Source organism: Erpetoichthys calabaricus, chromosome 2 (assembly GCF_900747795.2).
Source record: "Erpetoichthys calabaricus chromosome 2, fErpCal1.3, whole genome shotgun sequence".
Taxonomy (NCBI): domain Eukaryota; kingdom Metazoa; phylum Chordata; class Cladistia; order Polypteriformes; family Polypteridae; genus Erpetoichthys; species Erpetoichthys calabaricus.
The window spans coordinates 278,563,249-278,587,381 of record NC_041395.2 but is presented as its reverse complement, the minus strand read 5'-3'; the positions used below and the strand labels follow the sequence as shown (position 1 = coordinate 278,587,381).

At 38.3% G+C, this 24,133-nt stretch overlaps 1 protein-coding gene and 1 long non-coding RNA gene across 2 annotated transcripts in view; both read right to left on the bottom strand.

Annotated features, from left to right (window-relative positions):
• The window catches only part of si:ch211-217g15.3 (uncharacterized protein LOC368914 homolog), a 28,613-nt gene extending 18,668 nt beyond the window's left edge, over window positions 1–9,945 (bottom strand). The window contains exon 1 of the mRNA XM_028793434.2: window positions 9,885–9,945. Coding sequence (XP_028649267.2) covers window positions 9,885–9,889 — 5 coding nt within the window. The 5' untranslated portion in view covers window positions 9,890–9,945. The remainder of the gene's footprint in view (window positions 1–9,884) is intronic.
• A 1,325-nt stretch (window positions 9,946–11,270) lies between these two features.
• On the bottom strand, window positions 11,271–16,975 carry LOC127526843 (uncharacterized). Its single transcript, XR_007934283.1, has 2 exons — window positions 16,878–16,975; window positions 11,271–11,337 (listed from the first exon to the last, which is right to left on the bottom strand). It is a non-coding gene; the product is annotated as an uncharacterized LOC127526843 (long non-coding RNA).
• Between the last annotated feature and the right edge of the window lie 7,158 nt (window positions 16,976–24,133).

Genomic DNA, 24,133 nt, shown 5'->3' with positions numbered 1-24,133 from the left:
ATGGTAATATGTTAGCTGTATCGGAATAAATTCTGGAACAGCTGAGCATTCCTTATAAGAACAAGGTTTCTCCAAATCACCTTACTTTAAGATGTTTATATGCCATTAGTGTAATTTGCAGTAAACTGATTAATTAAGAAGCTGGCGCAGCATATGCAGTACATTTATAAGGCTGAATGTTAAGTGTCTAGAAGACTTAAAAGATGGAGGTCACAAAAATGTAAACTGTATAGAAGAGAGCTCAGCTTGTCTATGGACTGTTGGCTTGGAGTTTAGTTAACCTGTTGTGCCAGCTGCAGATGTTAGCAGAGTTGAGATATTAATAAGCCCCACAGGAGATGCAGAGAGCTCCTGTTCCATCAAAGACGTGTCTCACGTTCTGTGTCTCATTCTGTTGCTTTGTATATTTTAGTAAGTCTTTGAAGCATTAAAAGAATGGCAGTTAATTTTTAAATTACTTTAATAATATAAAGTTTGGTTCTCAGATTAAATTTAAAATTAGAACTTTATTTGATTACAAGTAACCATTTTTTAAATTACTAGTATATTCCCCACATTGAAGTGCAATTTCTCAAAATTTTCTTGAAAATGTTTAAGTGAATAATCTGAATTGAAGATTTATTTATTTCTTAATTTTTCAAGTCTTCCAGGTCCAATACTGGAACATGGAGAACTAGAGCCTATATTGGCAGTATTGCTGAGAGCATCATGAATTGATCACAAAGCACACTCACTATCTCAATCACACATCAGTTGCCAGTGTGTCCAAACAAACCCTCTTTGGAATGTTAGAGGAAACGCGAAAACCAAGAAAAAGCTGAAGAAAATACTGGGAGATTCTGCTATTTCATAGGGACCTTTCCAGAATTTGAACCCAGTGTTCTGGAAATGTCAGGCAGTATTATTGACTACTGCCTCACAGTACCTGCCTCAATATGAATGACTAGCTGTGTAAGCCCGGCTCCTCGAAACTATTGAAATCATCAGAAAAAAAATTGAAATGCAGAGTTGGCAGTTACATTTTGCGGACATGCTTGTCTATCAGTGGCTGAGCGAGTTTCTCTCTCTACTGATGTTTCATTTTGCCAATGTGCTCGCCTCGCTTGTGTATTAGTAGCTAAGCGAGTTTGTCTTTCTTCGGCGGTTTCACTTTGGCGATGGAGTCGCTTTCTTTCAGCTTAATGCTGTAGCCTCATACTTCTTTCTTCTTCTGACTTGTTAACTTGGGGCTGCTTTGCCAGCTCTTTGAGCTTCATGCCGTAGCCTCGCACTTCCGGGCCAGACAGGCAGTTTATAGACATAGACATTTATATATAAGATTCTATATAAAATAGAACTTTATGGACTGGACCAAATACAGTTTAAAAAATAAACGGCTTCATACACATTCAGCAAAAATATACCTGAGAATTCATGAAGTGGGTTAATATTTTGGAACTACAAAGGCAGACCAAAAACAGAGAGAAAACAGTTTGCAAGCCAAAGAAGGGATGTTGGAGACTGGCACATGGCCGAAGGTCAGTAGCCTTTTAATATATTGTGAAACTGCAGTAGACACTTTAAAATTGAAAATTACAAGGACTTTGATCCTATATTTAATAGAAGAGGATGCCCTTATAATCATGCAATTGGTCGGGTCCATTTGTAAGCATACTGATAAGCAGTAAGACTGTCAGGAGGTTTTTTACCCCTGAAAAAGGTGGAAAAGTGTTTATGTCATGCTTCTTGACAAAAGGGAGCCTGTTATGATATCTGTATAAAATGAAGGGCGGCCTGGAAGTCTCTTTGGATGTCTGTGTGTTAGTGTAAATTTTGAACAGTGGGGGATGTACTCAAGGTGGAGATGACAGTTATGGCAGTTTAGAGATGACATATGACCACAGATATTATTCTGGCCTTGTCTAAGATGTGACTCATGAGTGAGGTTTACAGTAAATGATTCTTTAAATACTGCAGTTTCCTGCCGCATCCCAAATATGTGCATGTTAGGTTAATTTACAACTAAATTTATCCACTATGGGTGTGTGCATGAGGGTATTTTACAGCAGACTAACATCTCATTCAGGGTAAATTTCAAGTTATTCCTTTTACTGATAGGAAAGGCTCTGGCTTAAAACCCTGTAATGGTAAAAGCATGTTTTGAAAAATGCCTAGGCAGCACTTATAGCACCATTAGCAACAATGGTTTCCTATTTCTTCTATTATATTCTTTCCTTTATTGAGCACTGTAGTGCCCTTGTCCCCTTGTGTCCTTCTGAGGGCCATATATAGATAGACACACATACTGTACACACAGGGCTTATGCCAAAATAGTATAACATTTTGGAGTTACTATGAAATGCCTTGAAATGCTGAAATGCCAGTAACTAGTAGTTACATTTATATCCTCATCCCTTCATGAAAGCTTATGTCTCTAGTCTTATTTATGTATTTATAGTTCAGTGCAATAAGATGTCTCATAATTGAATTTTATTTCGGAATTGTGCAATGAGTGAATTCTTTGTGATGAAGTAAATTGCAGTTGTAAACATTCATGCACTTAGACTTTATCAAATTTCCCTCATATTGGTCACTTACAATCTGCCCCTACTGTGAAGAGCACAGTAAAAAATCATTGAGCTAATAGGAATAATCAACTTGCAAAAATCATAGAAGTTCGATTGACCGGGTAGCAGTGTGCCGGTGTTTATGCTTGGCTGGAACAGTGTTCCACCAGAAGAGGATCTTTGGAATTCTGTAATAGTGACAAAAATGTATAGATTGGAATGGTTATTTTGTAGAGAAGTACAGAACAATGCGCAAATTTGTTTGGGAAATGATATTTGTTTTATATCATTTAAAAATAACAAGTTATTAGTTTTGAAAGGCCATTGTCTTTGTGTACACATTTATATTTTTTACAGTTAGTTAATATCCCCTGATTGACAGGCTGTAGAAAGATTAGATACTTAGAAATGCAGAAAACCTAGATCCTAAATTCCAGGTCAGATTTGCAGGACACAAATAAGGAGAAATCAGAATAGGTCAAGGAACCTCTTTCTTATTAACACTCTACTGAACTGACAAAAGTCTATAGCTGATAAAATGACAGGTGGCTGAGAGGAAGTAAGAGGAGTCTCAGTTCCTAAGCATGAGAAACATTAACATTCTCTGAATCTGTCACCATGGTTGTGCTATTTTTTCCTCACAATAAAGGTCAATTTATATTTGTTTATTATGATACTAACATTACACAAGAGAACATGGAATGTGGAAAGAACCTCCAGAAAGAAGGCATGGTGGTTCCAGAGAGGTTTGGTGGGTTGTGTGTGACTTGGCTCCATTGCATTATTTCCACTTTTTTGTTTAATTTTCCTCATCATCCATACACACACAACACAATACGTCCCAAAATTCATTAACACCAACTGCTGATTTACCTTGCAAAACTTAGTATCCATATGCAGGTGGACAATAGCATTGGCATTCAAAAATAAAGGGGTTTCCTTTGATAAAAAAAGTAACCAGTTCATTGTCACGTGTACACAATTTAATAACATTCCTTTTTGCAGGCTTGACCAACATGCAATGCATTCCCCCTGTCCTTGTCTGACAGCCTGAATCTCAGTCTACAGGTTATATAAAATCTGGCATCAAATTCGGCAAAATTGAATTGGTAGTGATGAGGGAAACAGTTTCCTTTGGCATACAGTTTCACAATAGCTAAACTCACTAAAATGATTTTTTTTTTTCATTTTTCTGAGCTGTTTTGGTTATTCTTCAAGGGTTTGGTAACACATTTCCTTTCTTTTGGACTGGCAACAAAAATATTCAGATGAAAATAAATGGAAAATTGGTCTCTTATAGAAATACATGGCTAAACATAACCCATACATGAGACAAAAAAATATACTCTTCGACAAGAACTGTAATCCAGTGATGTAATGAAAGTATTATTCAAAGTGGCAGAGAAAAAACACACTGTAGTTGCAGTCATCCATATTACTAACCGAGAATGCTAAACCGGATGATGGACGCAGGCACATCCGGCAATGGGCCGTAGCTGCAAAAAGACGTACTGTGCAGGCGCAAAAAGAGTCCGCGAGAGTCGGCTGAGGAGCCGAGAAAGGCGGACAAAAGAGGGCGAGAGAGGCGGATGGGACAAAAGAGGGCGAGAGAGGCGGATGAGGAGAAAGGCGGACAAAAGAGGGCGAGAGAGGCGGTTGAGGGTCCGCGAGAGGCGCAGGCGCAAAAAGAGTCCACGAGAGTCGGAGAAAGGCGGACAAAAGAGGGCGACAAAGGCAGATGAGGGGCCGCGAGAGGCGGACAAGACCACAGAAAAAAGGAGTGAGCACATACAAAAAGGAGTCACAGAAATGAGGCGCAACAAGCACCGAAAAAAGGAAAAGGCACATAAAAAAGTAGTCAAACGCGGGCAAAGCACGAAACACATTGCACACGAAACTAAACACACCAAAAAAAAAAGAACAGACGAGCGCCCAACAGCAAGGCACGACCACACCCCCCCCCCCCCACCCTACAGGCACGGGACGGGACGGGACGGGACACACACCAAGAGGGGGATTCAACAAGCCCATGGAAGACAAAAAAAAAGAACACAAAACCGCCCCACAGACCCTACAAGCAAGGGACGGGACACACACAAAGAGGGGGATTCAAACAAGACAGAGGAACACAAAAGAAAGAAGACGCTCGCGCAACAACAATCCCCCCCACACATCCATAAGAAGTGACACCCAAAGCCACATATTCTAAAGTGAACGTCGACACCTTCACACTAGGCAGCATAGGTGTCGGCATAGGTGTCAGCATAGGTGGATGTCCTTTCAATAAAGCACTATTAACCGTTCAACTGCAGAAAAGGATACATATTAACAGTGAGTGCGATCCTCCTTATTACTTATCCATATTTCGCATGGTAAGAAAGAAACAAGTCATGAATACACGGTCACGGGTACAAAACGATTCGGAAAGGATAACGGGAACAAACACACGAACACGAAAGAAACAAGAAAATAGACGGCGGCGCATAAAACGCGCTTCTGAAACACCGGGAGAAAAAATGTCTCGGATCAAAAAACGCAAAGCACAAGTGACACCGTTACAGAGACGTGCCCAAATGGACAGACACAATGAATGTTGACGCATTCAGCGCGCGTGTCAAAGTGCTGCATCGAAAGAAGCACGATTTCAAACCGAAAGAGCTCGCGTATCAGACATACAAAAAAGGGAGCGAAGAGACAGAATAAATGAACGGAGACGTGAACAACGCGCAAATGAACTGACAGAAAAAAAAAAAGCAAGACGCGAAAAGCACGAAGCTCAAATGACCGACATACAAAAACGGACAAGGCTCGATACAAACAATGCACGGCGTAGACTGAAACGGACTTTGCGCAAAGCGGAGGCGAATAAAAAAAAAGAAAAAAATAGCGCGTCACAAATAATGGACATGCAACAAAAAAGCAATCAAACGCAAAAAGCGAAACATGCCCGTCGCGGACATCAACGCCACACACCTGTTAAACGCTTACGCAAAATGGCTGAAAACGCCTTCAATAAGGAATCCACTATTGAGGAAAATTCATTGGGATTACTGAATGTCATTTGCAATCATTGTCATTCACTTAACTTCACAGAAGAAACAACTGGCAATACAAATAATGAATTTACACGTTGTTGTCAAAAAGGTCAGATTAGACTGCCTCCTTTACATTCATATCCTGAATATCTAAAGAAGCTTCTAACTAACGATGTGCCTGAAAGTAAAAACTTTATGAACTGCATTAGATCCTACAATAGTTCATTTGCTTTTGCATCTACCGGAGTACATATCAGGCCACCAAAAGGCAATGGCCCATACTGCTTTCGCATATGTGGACAAATATTGCATCACATTGGAACAGTGCACCCTGAAACAAATCAACAACGCAAATATGCACAAATCTACATCTTAGATCCAGATGAGGCAATCTATCAACGCATGAACCTTCCTGAAAACAAACAATGCACAGAGCTTATAATGAGAAACGTCACTCATGTCATAAACAATCACCCATTAGCTAAGTCTATAAAAATGCTACATGAAGTTGAAAAGGAGGCAAATACAAAAGCAAATGCAGAAGGTATAGCGGCAACTACAATTGCTTTGGTCTTGATAAAGGACAAAGAACAAGATCCAAGACGATACAATCTGCCCGTGGTTAATGAAGTGGCAATTGTCTTTCAAAGTAAAGATGGTGAGCCTCCATTTCACAGAGATATTTTTCTACATTTACGTCCTGATAAAAACAACACACCTACATTCCAACGCATAGACATTTGCTTTCCGCTTCTTGATACTTTATTTGTTATTTCTATGCGCATCATCCAAAGCTGCACACTATTCTATATCTAATTCATACATCTCACTCTTTGTCATGTCCCAACGCCAGGGGTTGGCGAGCGAAGCGAGCAGGGGGCGGAGCCCCCTAGTAGATGAGATCCTGCTATTTAAACTTTGTGCGTGTTAATGAAGGCATCGCTCCATCAGCCACAGCAAACTTCTTCAGGCCTGATAGGAATTGTAGTCCCTGCACTGGCATTGTTGCAGGGTTTCAGATGAGATGAAAGTATGGCAGTAAAAATTTATGGGAGGCATGGGAGGCAGCTACAAGGATCAAAAGAAGGTAATTCCACGCCAGGCCAGGGGGTGGCAGGGTGCAATAAACCTTTCTCTTCTATCTTTGTAGACCAGACACGGGAAATTCTGCCTGATTCAAATGGTGTCACTTGTGGTTCCAAGAACATCTCTTGCAGTTCTGGCTCCAAGAACGTTAGTTCCAGTTCCTGCTCCAGATGATGTCGCTTCCAGTTACTTGTTTTAAAAGCCAGTCATCTTCCATTGTTACTCAGTTTCTGTTTGGAACTGTATTATTACAGCCTTAGTATAGAGGTGGCTGCCCCAAACCTCTTTTTGGTGTCAAGGTCTATGCATTTTACAATATATATATATACAGTCATATGAAAAAGTATGGGAACCCCTCTCAGCCTGCATAATAATTTACTCTACTTTCAACAAAAAAGATAACAGTGGTATGTCTTTCATTTCCTAGGAACATCTGAGTACTGGGGTGTTTTCTGAACAAAGATTTTTAGTGAAGCAGTATCTAGTTGTATGAAATTAAATCAAATGTGAAAAACTGGCTGTGCAAAAATTTGGGTACCCTTGTAATTTTGCTGATTTGAATGCATGTATCTGCTCAATACTGATTACTGTACTTGCAACACCAAATTGGTTGGATTAGCTCGTTAAGCCTTGAACTTCATAGACAGGTGTGTCCAATCATGAGAAAAGGTATTTAAGATGGTCAATTGCAAGTTGTGCTTCCCTTTGATTCTCCTCTGAAGAATGATGGCATGGGATCCTCAAAGCAACTCTCAAAAGATCTGAAAACAAAGATTGTTCAGTATCATGGTTTAGGGGAAGGCTACAAAAAGCTATCTCAGAGGTTTAAACTGTCAGTTTCAACTGTAAGGAATGTAATTTAGGAAATGGTAGGCCACAGGCACAGTTGCTGTTAAACCCAGCAGGTCTGGCAGTCCAAGAAAAATACAGGAGCGGCATATGCGCAGGATTGTGAGAATGGTTACAGACAACCCACAGATCACCTCCAAAGACCTGCAAGAACATCTTGCTGCAGATGCCATATCTGTACATCGTTCTACAATTCAGCGCAATTTGCACAAAGAACGTCTGTATGGCAGGGTGATGAGAAAGAAGCCCTTTCTGCACTCACACCAGAAACAGAGTCGCTTGTTGTATGTAAATGCTCATTTAGACAAGCCAGATTCATTTTTGAACAAAGTGGTTTGGACTGATTGGACAAAAATTGAGTTATTTGCTCATAACAAAAAGTGCTTTACATGGCGGAAGAAGAACACCGCATTCCAAGAAAAACACCTGCTATCTACTGTCAAATTTGGTGGAGGTTCCATCATGCTGTGGGGCTGTGTGGCTAGTTCAGGGACTGGGGCCCTTGTTAAAGTCGAGGGTCAGATGAATTCAACCCAATATCAACAAATTCTTCAGGATAATGTTCAAGCATCAGTCACAAAGTTGAAGTTACGCAGGGGTTGGATATTCCAACAAGACAATGACCAAAACACAGTTCGAAATCTACAAAGGCATTCATGCAGAGGGAGAAGTACAATGTTCTGGAATGGCCGTCACAGTTCCCCGACTTGAATATCATTGAAAATCTATGGGATGATTTGAAGCAGGCTGTCCATGCTCGGCAGCCATCAAATTTAACTGAACTGGAGAGATTTTGTATGGAAGAATGGTCAAAAATACCTCCATCCAGAATCTATACACTCATCAAAGGCTATAGGAGGCGTCTAGAGGCTGTTATAATTGCAAAAGGAGGCTCAACTAAGTATTGATGTAAAATCTCTGTTGGGGTGCCCAAATTTATGCACCTGTCTAATTTTGTTATGATGCATATTGCATATTTTCTGTTAATCCAATAAACTTAATGTCACTGCTGAAATACTACTGTTTCCATAAGGCATGTCATATATTAAAAGGAAGTTGCTACTTTGAAATCTAAGTCAATGATAAACAAAAATCCAAAGAATTAAAAGGAGTTCCCAAACTTTTTCATATGACTGTGTATATATATATATTTTTATATATATATTGTGAGAGATGGCCAGCAGTTTTTCCCGGCCAGCACCCCCAGACTGCTAGATGGAGTCCTCCCTGCAGCATGGCGGTGCCCTGGATTCCCGCAGGGCATCGTGGGAGATGGAGTTCTACTTCACAGCCCTCCTGCGTGCCGTGGGTGCCATCGGGTGACGCTGCAGGAAGACACAGGGATTTCTATTTTCCCAATAGCCCGGAAGTACTCCCAAGTCACAGGGATGGAATAACCGAAGTAATTCCGGGCTGAAGAAAAAATAAAAGTTTTCATCTGACCCGAAAGTGCTATGGAATCACATGGACAGAAGGACAGAAGCACTTCCGGGTCACGGACTATATAAAGGACTATGGGAAACCCAGCAAGCTGAGCCAGAGTTGGGAGGTAGTGTGATGGAGCTGCTGGGAGTGGAGGATTGATTTATTGTATTATTATTACTGAATTATTGTTTATTGAGTGGTTTATGGTGGTGATTGTGGTGTCTACTGTGGCACAATATCAGGAAGAAGAAATTAAAATTATTTCTGCTACTTTTACCTGGTGTCTGGACCTGTTGTCTGTGGGTTACACGGGGCAACAGCGACCCCTAGTGTCACTATATATATATATATATATATCCATCCATCCATCCATTTTCCAACCCGCTGAATCCGAACACAGGGTTACGGGGGTCCGCTGGAGCCAATCCCAGCCAACACAGGGCACAAGGCAGGGAACCAATCCTGGGCAGGGTGCCAACCCACCACAGGACACACACAAACACACCCACACACCAAGCACACACTAGGGCCAATTTAGAATCACCAATCCACCTAACCTGCATGTCTTTGGACTGTGGGAGGAAACCGGAGCACCCGGAGGAAACCCACGCAGACACGGGGAGAACATGCAAACTCCACGCAGGGTGGACCCGGGAAGCGAACCCGGGTCTCCTAACTGCGAGGCAGCAGCGCTACCACTGCGTCACCGTGCCGCCATATATATATATATATATATATATATATAAAACACCTTTCTTTTTGTGTCAAAGGAGCAAATGTCACCAGTCATGAAACTGCATAGTTTCCCAATTCTTTCTGCAAAGCAGGACTCTAAGTTTTGCTGCAAATTCAATTTCACAAATGATAGGCTAAATGTAGCCATAGCCTTGGTGGCCTCCACAATTTAGTAATCTATGTATGAGATATAAATTTCAATACTTACTTCATCACTTCTTGCTCTAAATAAAGCTGCACATCTTTGATGGATGAGACTTTATTGTTTTTTCTAGTCAACAAAAAAAAAAGATTCATGGTTATTCACACATGTTGTATTATTCGTTAACAAAAACCAGAACTTTTTTTGTGGCTATCACATAAGCAGACAAGTTCTTTTGTGCAAAAAACAGTAATAATGATTCAATGAATTGGATTATTCTTTGCACCTGTCCTTCTATCCATTTATGAATCTGTTAAGTCTATAAATTGGGTTTTAACTCCAACCTTCATTTTTGAATCCATTTAATTCATACGTTGGACTAATGTATTTATATTCATTTACATATATGTAAATCAAACTTTCAGAAAGTTAGCCAAATTTTAATATATCACATAACTTTCTGTTTTGGGGGTTTCACAGCTTTCTTCATTTTCTGTTTATTTGAAATTCAATTAATCTTTGATGCAGAGCTCACTATGCTGCATGTCATATAAATTAAAATCTCACTGGTGAATTCACAATATTCTCTAACAGAGACCACTATGCCTTTTTCTGCATTTTCTCTTGCTCAAATCTGACTGTCCAATGTAACCACCAAACACCAGTGTGTTTTCTATGTTTTCCTGTACTGCATACTTATATGTTGGCTTTATTTGAAACCACCCAATCTCTTTCTACACTTAAAACTCATCTTTTAAATACATTTCCTTATTTTCTTATCATTTTACTCTAAATGTGGGACATTTGTGGCTAATCCTGTCTGAACAGCAAAAAAGCACAAAATGGGGCAGCAGTGTGCAGTGAGGCTAACTAGTAGGCAGGTATGCACAAACACTTAACCATGTTCACACAAAAAACCTTTATTTTATATATTAATTTTGTACTGTAAGCACAATCTGAAGTTTTACAATTGGTACACTGGCAGATGAAGCAACTTGCTCAGGGCCATCCAGTGTGTCATTGGCAATCTTGAGTTTTCAGGTACAAGGTCTTAGCTACCAGACCACACTGAATGAAAACTAATGTTCTGTGTCAATGATTCAGAATTGACATTTTTATTGCCATTGCTAATCAGCCATGGTAGTCACTGCAAGGTGTGAAGAAACACCAGTCCAGGATTTAAATTCAGGAGCCAGAGGACATCTACCTCCCAATCCTGCCCTACACTAGTCATATTATCCTTTAAAATGTTATCTATAACTAATAAAATGAATTATTTTCATTAATTTACATATATCTTAGGGCACAAAATTTACAAATTGTATCATTATTTGTTTTAAATTCCTCTTAAAAGGTCACCAGGGGCCAGAAGCTATTCCTGTGGAATTGGGCATTAGACATTTTATAACTTTAATTACTAATTCTTAATTATGTTATCAGCATTCTACATACCCAAGGGATGAAAGGCTTCCCATTTGTGTCCTTAATCAGAATTATAGCAGCCACAAAGACCAAGAACCTGAAAAGCATGTAAAAGTGCATTCATTCACATATCATATACTGTATATTTGGAATCAGAAACACACCACCAGACTGCTTTTTTGCTTTATATTCTGTAATTTTGTATAAGCTGCTAAAGTAATTAAACTAAGAAATATGTTGCTTATTTTACAATCAAAAATATTCCAAAAATTTATTCAGTGGCTTCTGTGTGAATAATATATTAGCAGCTGTCGTAAGTGTAATAGATATAAATGAGCTCACACAGAGGAGGTGAAAACCATTTGTGTCAGCTTTTAAAAGCCTTGCATAAAGGAGATGTTTAGGCACTACTGATATCTATTTAAAGTAATCACCTACTGTACACACCAAATCAATTTTTGGGGGTGATATCATTGTTCTGTTTCTCCAGTAAAAAAATGTGTTTAGAAGACATGATAAACAACATTTAGATTATCTAAGTGAATAGCCTACTGAAAAAAATAGGAAAATAAAAAGTGTTGCAGATGTGCACACTATTCAGCCCATCAAGCTCATTGAGTTAGGTGGAAGATAGGTTGTCTCAGTATCTCACCAAGATACTTTTTAAAAGATGCCAAGGTTTTTGATTCAACTAAATGGCTAGTAAGTCTGTTTCTAAGACTTTGTGTAAAGAAGTACTTCATAGCTTCTTAAATACATTTATCCTTAATTTCATCAAGTGTGTAATTTATTATTTGACTAAAAAAATTCTGCCGGATCAACTTTATTGATGCTTTTGAGAATTATGATGCCCTGGATTAAGTCCTGCAAGCAGCCTTCTCCTAATTCCCCTAGTCTATTGAGTAGACGGTACCCTTTGGTTAGGGAATATACTTGGTTGCTCTTTTCTGCACAGCTTCAAGTGCTGCTTTGTCTTTCTTCTATCATGGGGACCAGAACTGCACACAGTACTCCAGATGTGGTCTCACTAGGGCATAATATATTTTGAGAATAATGTCTCTTGATTTATGTTCAACAGTTTTTACAATAAAACCTAACATTTTATTTGTCTTTTATTAATTGCTTCTGCATATTGCCTAGGCAATGGGAATATTGCATCAATATAGATCCATTTCAGAAGTTGCTGTATAGTTCAGTGTTGTCCCTGTTTTACAATTAATATTCTTTTTGCCTGCATGTATCACCTCAGGATCCCAAATTAGGACCAGCTGGTGCACCTCAGAAGTGACTCTACTGCTTTGGGCCCTTGAGCAATGTCCTGAACCTGCAATTGCTTCGTCCCAGGTATGACGTTAATCTGCATCCAGTCCTGCAAGCAGCCACCATAAAAACAAAACCTTACACCATTCCATGGTGGTGCTGAGGTGTCACCCATTGCACTTGGGTCTCAATCTGGGTGGTTCGTTGTGCTGCAACCCACTGTATCAGCGCATGCTCCCAACCTCCTCCTCCTGCATGTAGTATGCTGCACTTGTCATAATTATACTGAATTTTTCAAGAGTTTGCTCAGTTTTGGAGATTGCCACCTAAGTATTTGATATCACTCCAATTTTTTAGTCATCTAAGAATTTTACAAGTTTACTAACTATAGAAGAATCTGTGCTACTAATGTAAATTACAAAAATTAATAGTCTATGCACTTATTCTAGAGGAACTTCATTGATGACCTTCCCCATGTGGTGCATTGTCCTTTTTTCTGTAGGTTTTCTCCAGCCAATTACCTAAATTGAAATCCAGGGTTGTAAGGTACTTCTGATGCCAGTGGCTTTTAGATTCAAAATTAGTTTGAACAGACAAGAAAGGAGCAGGCAGACTTCTAAAGATGGCACCCTAAATCAGGGATACTCAGTTGCAATCCTGGAGTCCGTAGTGGGAGCAGCTTTTACTTCCAACCATTAGAAGTTAGGTCTAACAGATAACGAAACTTGGTATTTAATCATATGGCTTGTTAGTGCTTTCATTCTTCCAAGACAAAAAATATATATTTTTTGTTTTCTGAGAACTTTATTCATATGTTTTCTGGTCCTCTTCTCTCTCATTTATTTCAGAACATTGCATTAACACATATACTTCATGATGCATGTACACAGGGTTAAATGGAAGCATGTTAGCTGGAGAGCAGGGGCCTTATGCATAACGCCATGTGTAGAATTCACACTGTAACATGACGTAAGCACAAAAGCGGAAATGTGCTTACGCACAAAAAAATCCAGATGCATAAATCTGTGTGAACAAAAGCTTCCACGTTCTTCTGCTACATAAATCCCGGTCAGCGTGAAAAGTAACGCACGTGCATGCACCTGCTGCCCCACCCCAACTCTTCCCAGAATTACGCTTCTTTAAATATGCAAATCAATATCAATATAAATAGTGTGTTGAAGAAACTCAAAGCTCAAGTTCACAAAGTCGCACAGTGCCCGAAATAAAAAGAAGTTGTCAGATATCAAAGTCGCCGTGAAAAGGCGAGTTGTAGCCCACCGTCTGAGTGTCATATGAAAGCCTATTAGGGTACAGAGAAAAAAAAGGCACACAGTGGGAAAAAAGCACGAAATGTCAACTTTAATCTCAAAATTTCCACTTTAATCACTTAGTTTATTTTGTCATTAAAGTAGAACATCATAAACTTCATCTTAAAATCGTTTCATTTACTAGTTTCTTAAATCCCATCGTAACTAAAGTAGCACATTAAATGCTTTGTTTTGTATTTGATCTTCTATGTGCTCTATGTGTGTGAAGCACTACGTGCTTCCGGGCTTTCTCTTCCTCCGACAGGACACAGAATCCATTGCATTCGTAATATTACAGCTCTCTGAATAATTAAAATACTGACATGTATATGTGATATCATTTTTATGATGATAGGAGTTAAAGCATGTTATTAAACTTGGGAACACGGTGGTACAGTGATTGTTCATGTCTCACGCAAGATGCTTGCTGCGCCATGCATGACCTTCGATGAAATACTTTATTGTAGCAGTACTGTCTCTTTCAAATGTACTAACCTCCAATTCCTGTCCTTACTTTTCTTTCTCCAAATACCCTATCGCCATACAATCAGCTCTGTAATAGACGTTAAGCCATCTGTAAGCTTAGTATGCCGATTCTTCAAAAATTTAAGGAACATTGAAATATCTTCGTGTACGTGTTTAATTATTCTATCCATCTATCCTTCCAGTGTCATGTCAGCACCAGCAAGAATACAGCGTGAGGCAGGAACAATCCATGAACGGAGCGCCAGCGGCTTGCTAGCGCTGCAGCACCGTGTCCTCACATGTTTAATTATTATTAAAAGTTAAAGTTTTATCTGTATAATATAATACACATATTTTGCTGCATTTCATCTTAAAAATGATATTGTCATCATATGTAAATACGCGCTTTATACAGTGGCTCAGGTTATGCAATATTATAACTGTAGTGCAGTTTACAGTGAGGTAATTGTACTTATAAGTACAAACAGTTCTACAAGGAGCACTTGATGGACTGATTGAGTGCGTTTAGAGTTCTTGGGATGAAATTGTTTCTGAAAGGCAAGTAAAGGCTCTGAAGCATTTGCCATATGAGAGCAGTTCAATAGACCGCATGGCTGAGGCAGCGTGTGCTTGATGCTGTATTATTCATTACTTCACTCCACAGCAGTGCCACTGACAATATGGCGGCGACGTTGACGTACGATTCTGCTAGTCATGAGGCGTCTAGTTATTCTATGTCTATGTTTAAATATATCACCATGGCAACTTGTTGGCGTGCACGCTTTACCTCAAGTTTAGTTTACAGGTTGTGTTGTGTTGTTTGGGCGCCACTTACTGACTTTGGGAAGCCGCTGGGTTTGACTCTTGGGTGCTGTGCGAGTGCACGTGCGCTTTTGGCACGGGTTGCGTCTGGCATCCGTGTATATATACAATCTTCGTAAACATTAGTAAACGAAGGTTTTATATGCGGTGGTTTGCGCGTTCGGGCGGTGGTTGTATTGTGACCTGAAGTTTAGATTACAGGTTGTGTTGTGCTGTTTGGGCACTACCTACTGAGTCTGGGAAGCTGCTGGGTTTGACTCTGAGGCGTTGAGTCGCAGTGCGCGTGCGCTTTGGTGCATCTGGCGTCTGGCATCCGGCGTCCTGTATCCGTGCATATATACAACCTTTGTTTAGTAATATAGATTATTTAGGCATTGTAGCAACACAGCATGTCACATAAGTACTTGCTTACACTTGAGCCAAATTTGATTTCTGACTGGAATTTGGTGTGTGTCACCAAGGACTATAGAATCTCCTAGCAGTTCATAATTATACTGTTAGGTTGATTTACTTTCATATTTTCTTAGTATAAATGATAGTCTTTGTTTTTCTTTTTGCCATGACATGAAATGACATCCCATCAAAGGCTAATAACGGTAATGCCTGCTTAGTTTGTTATGATTGCAATGACATCCAGAAATCAATAAGCTGTCATGAAAGCATGGAGTGGACTGAGGAAATATGAAGTAAAATGTAGAATGCTTGTAAGACTCAGTTTCACTAATACCTTTCTTTTAACTGTCAGACAATGTGCGTTATTATTCATGTTCAGATTACCTTCTTTTATTTTATTAAGAAAAAAAAAAACTGAACACTTTTAGGTGCCTACAGTCAGGATTTTGGACAATAATCCTGACTTGACTTGAGCTTTTTTCTTTCACGATAAACTTGTCCACGTACAGATACTGTATGACAGTAGCGGCCTACTCAAAAGCAATACGTTGACAAAATGTTTAGGGTTTATATTGAGACGAATTATGCAGAGACAGAAGGTGAGAAGAAAAACAACTTTATGGGATCACACATTTCATGAAGCAGTCTACTGTAACAAGCTCCTCTGGCAGATGTCCAGCCTTCTTATACAGAAGACACCATAATGGTATTTCAGAGCTATTTCAGTATATTTTTACATGGCAGCTTCCCAAGAAATGGGGGATGTGTAGCAGAGTAGAATGGAAGTAACAAGTGCACACATTGAAATGTAAGAAACAAGACAGAATGCCAGTGATGTGCCTTTCTACCTGCACTACTACATAATCAAGTCACATGACTGAGTGTGGTCAAAGAACTCACTGACTCATTGTATGGCTTATCTGCATTTCACAATGATCAGATTTTGTTTACAAGTAGAGCTCACATCCCCCAAGCTCACATTTTGTTACTAGGCTGAGATTTTTTCTTCTTCCCCCCTCCAAAATGAACCCTAAATACCTCAATTGGAGTTTAATGTTTGTCAAGGATATTGCCTCTTTCATACATCTTCTGACTTTAGAGCTCTCAAAGTGATCTTTGTTTAGACTAATTTTATTTTTTTTATATACTACATAGACTGACAAGCAAAAGGCTGACTTTCAGATTTGTATATATGAATATATTTTATCATCATTCATTCGTTCATTCATTATTCACCATAATTCAAATCAGTATTTTAGCAACAAATAAAATCAATTTTCTAATCTACAATCTTCTATCATAAAGGAATTTTTTAACTCTACTAAACAAGAAGTAAACAATCAAAAATCATCACATTTCATGGAAAAGTATGTTTCTAATACAATCTTACCTGTTCATGGTTCTTTTGTAGATTATTTAAATCACCAGTGACGGCAGGGTGGACTAATTGTGAAGTAGCTGTCTTGTGGCATAAGTGTTATAAATAAGAGTAAAGTTCATATGCAATATAACTTCTGGGACTTTAACACCTGATAACCCAGATGTACCGCCTACCATTTTATGGATTTAACAGGGAAGTTGTACTTCAAATTACTTTTAAAGTTTCCACCCTAGAATGTTTTTGAGAGGTCTAACTGTATGAGAATAACAATTACCAGTTTTATTTCAGCGAGTGTTTGGTTGTGTTTCTGTATTACATGTGATGAATTGGAGATTCCTACCTTGAGTTTGTTGCTAATGGATTTGGATTTAATTTCCCATGACACGTAATTGAATTGCATGGGCAGTAAGTGCTTGCTGGTATCAATCTATCCAAAACACTGATATATGTCCTTTGATGAAACTTGGTTAATATTTTACTGAATATTTTTAGTACAGTGACATGATGGCATAAAAAGTAGCATTACTGCTTTCCTATTCACGGATTGACTGCATTTGTGAGTGAATTACCCTAGTCTACTGTATGTAGAGGATGCTTTTTCTTCCCATATTCGTATGGATGTCCTCTAGAGAATTTGTTGTTCACCTGACACATGCTGATGGATTCATTCATTATCCTGTACAGGCTTTGTGTCAGTAAATTTCATGTGACTGTGGTTTAAGAGAGACTTGTAGTTTGTCCAGAGTTTATTTCCGCCAGGTCCTATTGTGTTGAAAAAGGATTGAGGTCCTCACTGACGTTTCTATAAACTTAAGAAAATTTAAACACCAAAGCATTTTACTAAGCAAGATATGAGATCTTGAGAAATTGTGGTGGACACCCACATTAATCTATTCAATTTAACTGAAGGAAATTTTTCTTGAACATATAAAAGAAAAATGTAAAATGCAAACAAGATCAGACTGGAGTATTTGATGATTAATAAACTCTGAGTAAGGAAAGTCTGCTATTTTCCACATGTAAGCCTTTTTTGGGATTGTTTCAGACATCCTTTGAGCATGAAATTTGGCAAAACCTCTCTTGGAAGGAAAAAGGTAAAAAAGAGAACAAATGGAGAATTTACATTCTTCTGAACTTCTTTCCATTCCTCAACCTCATCCAATAGGTTTGGTACTGTAGACATGACTATTATTTCAAAATAGTTAAAACTGCTAATGTAGTGTTGTCTTACTTCTGAACCTTTCTTTAAAACAAAATGATTGTATTCTGCATCATGATCCGAGGAAAGAAACATTTCCCTGTGCTATTTGTTCAAGAAAAGTAGTCAGAAGTATAAAAGTCAGTGATAATATGCTTAGTCCAAATATCTAAAAATAGGGAAAGAGTTGTATGGCGATAGAAAGCTTTCTGGCAGTATCAGGTGCTTGCAGCTCATCTTAGAGTACATTACAATATTAGTGCCCAACGAATCAGACACTGGCTTTATTCCCACATCCTTAACATATGGATGTTAAGTTAACTGACAGTTCAAAATTGTTTCACTCATACGCACACACCATTCCTATTCAGAATTAATAATTAACCTAACACCTACATATTTGTGATGTGAAAGAAAAACTAAAGTACATGAATTAAAGCTCACACAGACACTGGGAGACTGAGAATGATGGAACCAGGATTTAAACCCAGGGTCCTGAAACTGTCAATCAGTAGCCCTACCTAAGGTGGTATTACTTTACCTTGGATAGATTGCCAAGTTGCCAAAGAAAGAACAGGTTGGTGACAAGTAATGGACCCAGAAACGTTCATACTTCAAATAGAGTAGCTCACACTCTTTCCAGGAGACCCTTTCCAACTGCCAGTTTGGCTAAACAGCCAGTGGGGTAGATGTCATACTTGTTTAAGTGGGACAGCAAATATACATGAAAGACTGTGAACAGCTGTATTACAGAAGAACTCCCTCAGAACATTAAAAAGGCAACAGAGGATTCCTACATGGAACAGATAAGTTCATGCTTTTATATTAGGTTGAGCAGGTAGTATTTGAGCCACTAAAGTCTTGCATTTTAATTGTGTTTTGGGTTTAGGGAATGCAGGGATACCTGTGCGTCATCAGGAGATAATCAAGCAAAAACAATCATTGGTTGCCATTTCAAAATGAAAGTTTATCAGAAGGGCGGAGCTCCAATCTCTTCAAAGACAGGTGGAGTCTGAATGCTAACTTCGGGTTGTCGTTTGGTTTAAATATTTCCACTACAGGAACAGGTGGGGCTTAGTGGGTAACAGATGTGTTCTCAGTAGTCCACTGGGCTTTTCTCTTCCTTCAATTTAAGGAAACAGATGGAACAGACTTATAGATGAAAAGTAATTTTTTCTTGTATTTGTCCAGCACAAACCCATAAAATGCTCCTGATGCTAACATGTCTGACATTGGGTTTTAAAGGTTTTTGAATCTTATTTTAATTACAGGATTTACCAAAAACGTTATTCAAAGACATTCAGTATTGGCTTTCCATGAAGCCATTTTGTTTTTCATGGGATCCACCATTTTAGGCTTAATTTGTGTACTGTTTCAAGCCATGTTGCTATGCATGACAAGCAGAGGTCAAGACTTTTGATGTCATGGGTTAGGTGGCATATAGGTCAGCTCAAAGACTTCCTGGTATCCTTGTTTGTGGACTTAAACCTTGACTGTTACAAGTGCATTTATTGGTCCCTGTGCTTTGGTCATGACATTGATTTTTGGAATTACTTTTAGGATTGAAAACAGATTGGTTCTGATTTTTGGTTAACATACTTTGCATGACTTTTGACAATGTTTCCTCTTCTTCTTTTCATAAAAATCTATCTTAATTCTCTTTGTGGCAGAACAGTAATCTACTATTGTAATGATTTACAGTTCCAAACATGGCAAAAGGAAGTGGATGGCCTGCAAAAGACCCATAAAGCTGTCCAGGATTCTCACTGGTATTCCCCGGATGAGCCTTATCTTAAACCAGCTAAGCCCTAAATGCTACCTGCTGGTTTCAACTAGAGCAGGCCCAACAATGGGGAGTTTGGGAGTTTTACAAAAAACAGCAAAATCCCCACAAGAGAAAGGGTTAATGTCAACCCTCGGATTGAATTAATACGGCAAACAAAGAATCTTTATAATTTTAAGATTTATTTTGCAAAAATTTGCAAAAAACAAAGAAAGGCTCAAAAGAGCAAGCAGTAGCACACAGGAACTGCCAAAAAGGCAATCCTACACAAAGAAAGTCTCAAAACAAAATTAGAAATCAGAATTATTAACACAAAACAAAAAATAATCATAAAACCAATAAATTCAAACTGTAAAAATACTTGCAAACTCCAACAATAAAACAAATGCTCGACTTCTGAATCCTTTTTCTGGCTGGAATATAAAGCCAGATGGAAAACCCAACAGCTGTGACTTCAGGGTGGCCTCACCTCCTGTGGCTCCACTCACAAAGAACAAGGAACATAAGCACATTTAAAAGGACAATATATAATAATAGACATAATAGAAAATACATCAAAATATGACACATAATAACTCAAACATAACAATAACATACATTCATTTAGACAGATACATAATAACTAAACAGTTAAAGATGAGAATCTTTTTTAGTCAGACATGGTGGGGAAAATATGGTTTGCTTTCTGTTTATTATTGTTTTTGTAATCTTCTTCCTGTGACCACCACTCCCTTGTGGTTTACTTGGTGTAATAAATGATTTTTAATATACCTTTGTGTTTTGTTTGATAGGGGTTTGGGTGGTACACAGAGGTGCTACCCATCACATGCTGAAATTTCATTTCTATTATTTCTATTTATAGTGAGTCCAGTTTAGTTCAATCTGTTGTAAATATACTTGAGTAGAGTATAATGAAATGTTTTTGTTTTGATACAAAAACATTACACATGTCTTAACAATACAAATGCACCAAAACAGACACAAATCAGTAAATATAAGAATAGCAAAAAAGTACAAAAATCAATCTATCCATTTTCCAACCTGTTGAAACCGAACACAGGGTCACGGTGGTCTGCTGGAGCCAATCCCAGCCAACACAGGGCGCAAGGCAGGAACCAGTCCCGGGCAGGGCGCCAGCCCACTGCAAGGCACACACACCCACATACCAAGCACACACTTGGGACAATTTAGGATCATCAATGCACCTAACCTGCATGTCTTTGGACTGTGGGAGGAAACCAGAGCTCCCGAAGGAAACCCACGCAGACCCGGGTCTCTTTACTGTGAGGTAGCAGCACTACCACTGTGCCACCGTGCCGCCCAAGTACACACAAAAAAAAAAATCCAACAATAAATATCCTATTACCGAATATATTTGAACCAAACACTTCAAGCAACTTAGCTACAGAATGATGAATCAGAGCAGGCAACTACGCTGGAAACTGAAACTTTATGAAAAAATTTAAATAAAATAATAAAAATAAATTAATGTTGTAATATAAAAATACTAGTGGGAACTAGAGTTTCTCACCATAACCATCTCTTCACTATCACAATGCCAAACCACAGCTGGTGTTTGGTTTGTTGCAATGCAATTCTGCGCATTACATTCTGTTTTTAATAATCTGTTGCTTATGCACCCCTCAGGCATATTTGTTGTGAATCAAAAATAATGTGGGCATTGTATACAGTATATTGTAATAATGTATCTGCCCTTCCCCTACATGAAAATCCAGAGCCTCCATGCTAACTTTGTCCTGGTATGCACCTTGCCCTTATTTAACTGTCAAGTTTTTTAAATATTTGTAATTTTCACATTCACCTATAGATGGAGTGTGGATATCAAAAGAGTCCTGTTTTTTATTTTATTAATTAACTAAATGATGTTAACCTAATTCAAATTTTTATACTTTTCTGCATGATTTTAGAAAAAAAAGGTTTTTAAAATAACATAGTATCTTGAACCCTGATTGAGTATAAGTAGGCAAACTAAACATTGAAATTACACTCCTTATCATTTTCATATATAGATAAAAATTCTGTACTGAACAAGAGGAGAGTGCTTGGTGCATCCTGCTACCACTAAAACACAACAGGGCCTCTGCTTGAACTTCATCATTTTCATATTCATTGTTTTTCAATTCATTCAGTTGGTATTAAACCCATCTAATCTATTTCAGGCAGGGTTGTGGGCAGGTGACATCTATCTCAGCAGCACTGGGCACAAGGCCAGAAACAACCCTGGGCAGGGCAAGCAGACTGAACACATGCATACTCTCTTACACGCCTCTTTTTCCTTAGATGGACTGCAGTGGATCGGGTGTGTTTTCAGACATGATTGATCTATTTGCAGATGCCTTCTATCCAAATTAAACTGTTGCAATTTGCCTTCAGAATTATCCTTTTAAGAATGTGGTTGACCTAAGACAGAAATTGATCTCAAAAACCTTGTGTGTATTATGTGTATCTTTGAATATGTTGCATGATGTACCTGTGCTTATATTTCAGCATTATATTTTGTGTTTATGTTTGTCTTTTTAATTAAAATTCTAATATAGCATGCACTGCTCACAAGTGGAACTGAGTCTAATAAGAATGAACTGAATTGACTGGAATGCTCATTCGTCCAGGACCAATTTAGAGTTGCTAATTAACTTCATCAACGTTCACCTCTGTCATCAAAAACTTGAGTCATTTGAATAGTTCATTATGGTATGCAAATCTTTGACATTCAAGTAAGTGGACATATTTAAACAAATAGCACCAAACTATCATTTTTACTGTACCTGTGGATAGAAAACACCACACAATAGCATGATACACAACAGTTAAATCCCTGATACTATTTATTGTACAGTAGGAGTAATGGCAGGTGAGGTGACTCATTAGGATTCATTTAGTGAATTAGATGTCGGGATTGAACCTGCAACTTTGGGATTTATAGTTAGTCACTGCCTGTCACTGAGACAAGCAGGGCAAGCTGTCTAGCATGTTAAACGACAATTGTTGTGAATGACTTGGGCACAACATGGCCACTGTATAGGGTATAACGCTGTGGCTATAGCTATGGACATTGTGTGTTTGATGAACTCTGACTTATACTATGTCTCTTTGTGGCATTTTGCCTTTTTTTCTTCCTTTAAGGCAGTATTTTTTCCACCCACCACTTGAATTAAATAAATCCCATGCCTCTGGGGCTTATTTCTCAAGTGTCTGCAGCTGGCAGTTTAAAAGCAGTCTTAACCACTTTCATTTGTTCAATTGTACTGTTCAGTGTCATTCTTTAGTGCACTTCTCAAATGGGTCATCCTGTATTTTATGGCAGGTGTCATTGTGACCAGTGGTTTATAATATTCACAACTGCTTCAGAATGACATTGAAATCTGTAGAAAATAATATGCTGTCTTCATTTTTGTTTTCATCCTCTCTTAGTCTATAACGTGAAAACTTTTAATATTATCTCTATCTGATCGTTCTCAAAACCTCCCTGGTATATGATTTAAATCCCAACTATTTAATGTTGCAGTTTTACCTGATGCACAAAATCTAATCTTCATAAATCCTAAGGATATATCTGCAAAAATCTGTTTTATTTTTTTTACATTTGGGAGCAATGGTTGTTAGTAGTGCTGTTGGTAAGGCACTGGGTTCAATTGCCAGGTAAGTCACTTTCTCTATACAGTTAGCATGTTCTCCTCATGTCATGTAAATTTTCTTGGGTTAGTCTATTTTAGACCTATATGACAAAGACATGCATTTTCATGGATTCTGGAAATTACAGACCAATAAATCCTATTTCTATCCCAGGCAAAATTAATGAAACTATAATAAGAAATCAACCAAAAAAGCATCTATAAGAAAAATATATATACAATTACAGCCAGTATGGCTTTATGGGAGGAAGATCTTGCCAAAGCAATCTTTCATATTTTTTGAGCAGGCGACTGCAATCGTTAAGAAAAGCAAAGCATACAACATAATTTACTTTCAAAAGACCCACACCAAAGATTAATTCTAAAAGTAGAAGTTGCATGGATCAGAGGTAACCTAAAAAACTGTATCTGAAATTGGTTAACTGGCAGGAGACAAAGTGTATAGATAAGAGGAGAACGCTCTGTGTGGAGTAAGGTCATCGGTGTTTGTTTTGGGTCCATTACTTTTTCTGATTTAAATCAATGATATACACTTCAGGAAAATTAGAAAACCATAAAAAGCACACAGTAGTTTCTTTTCTTTTCTTTTCCTTTCTTTTTTTTCTCTTTCTTCATCCACTCCTCCCCTCCT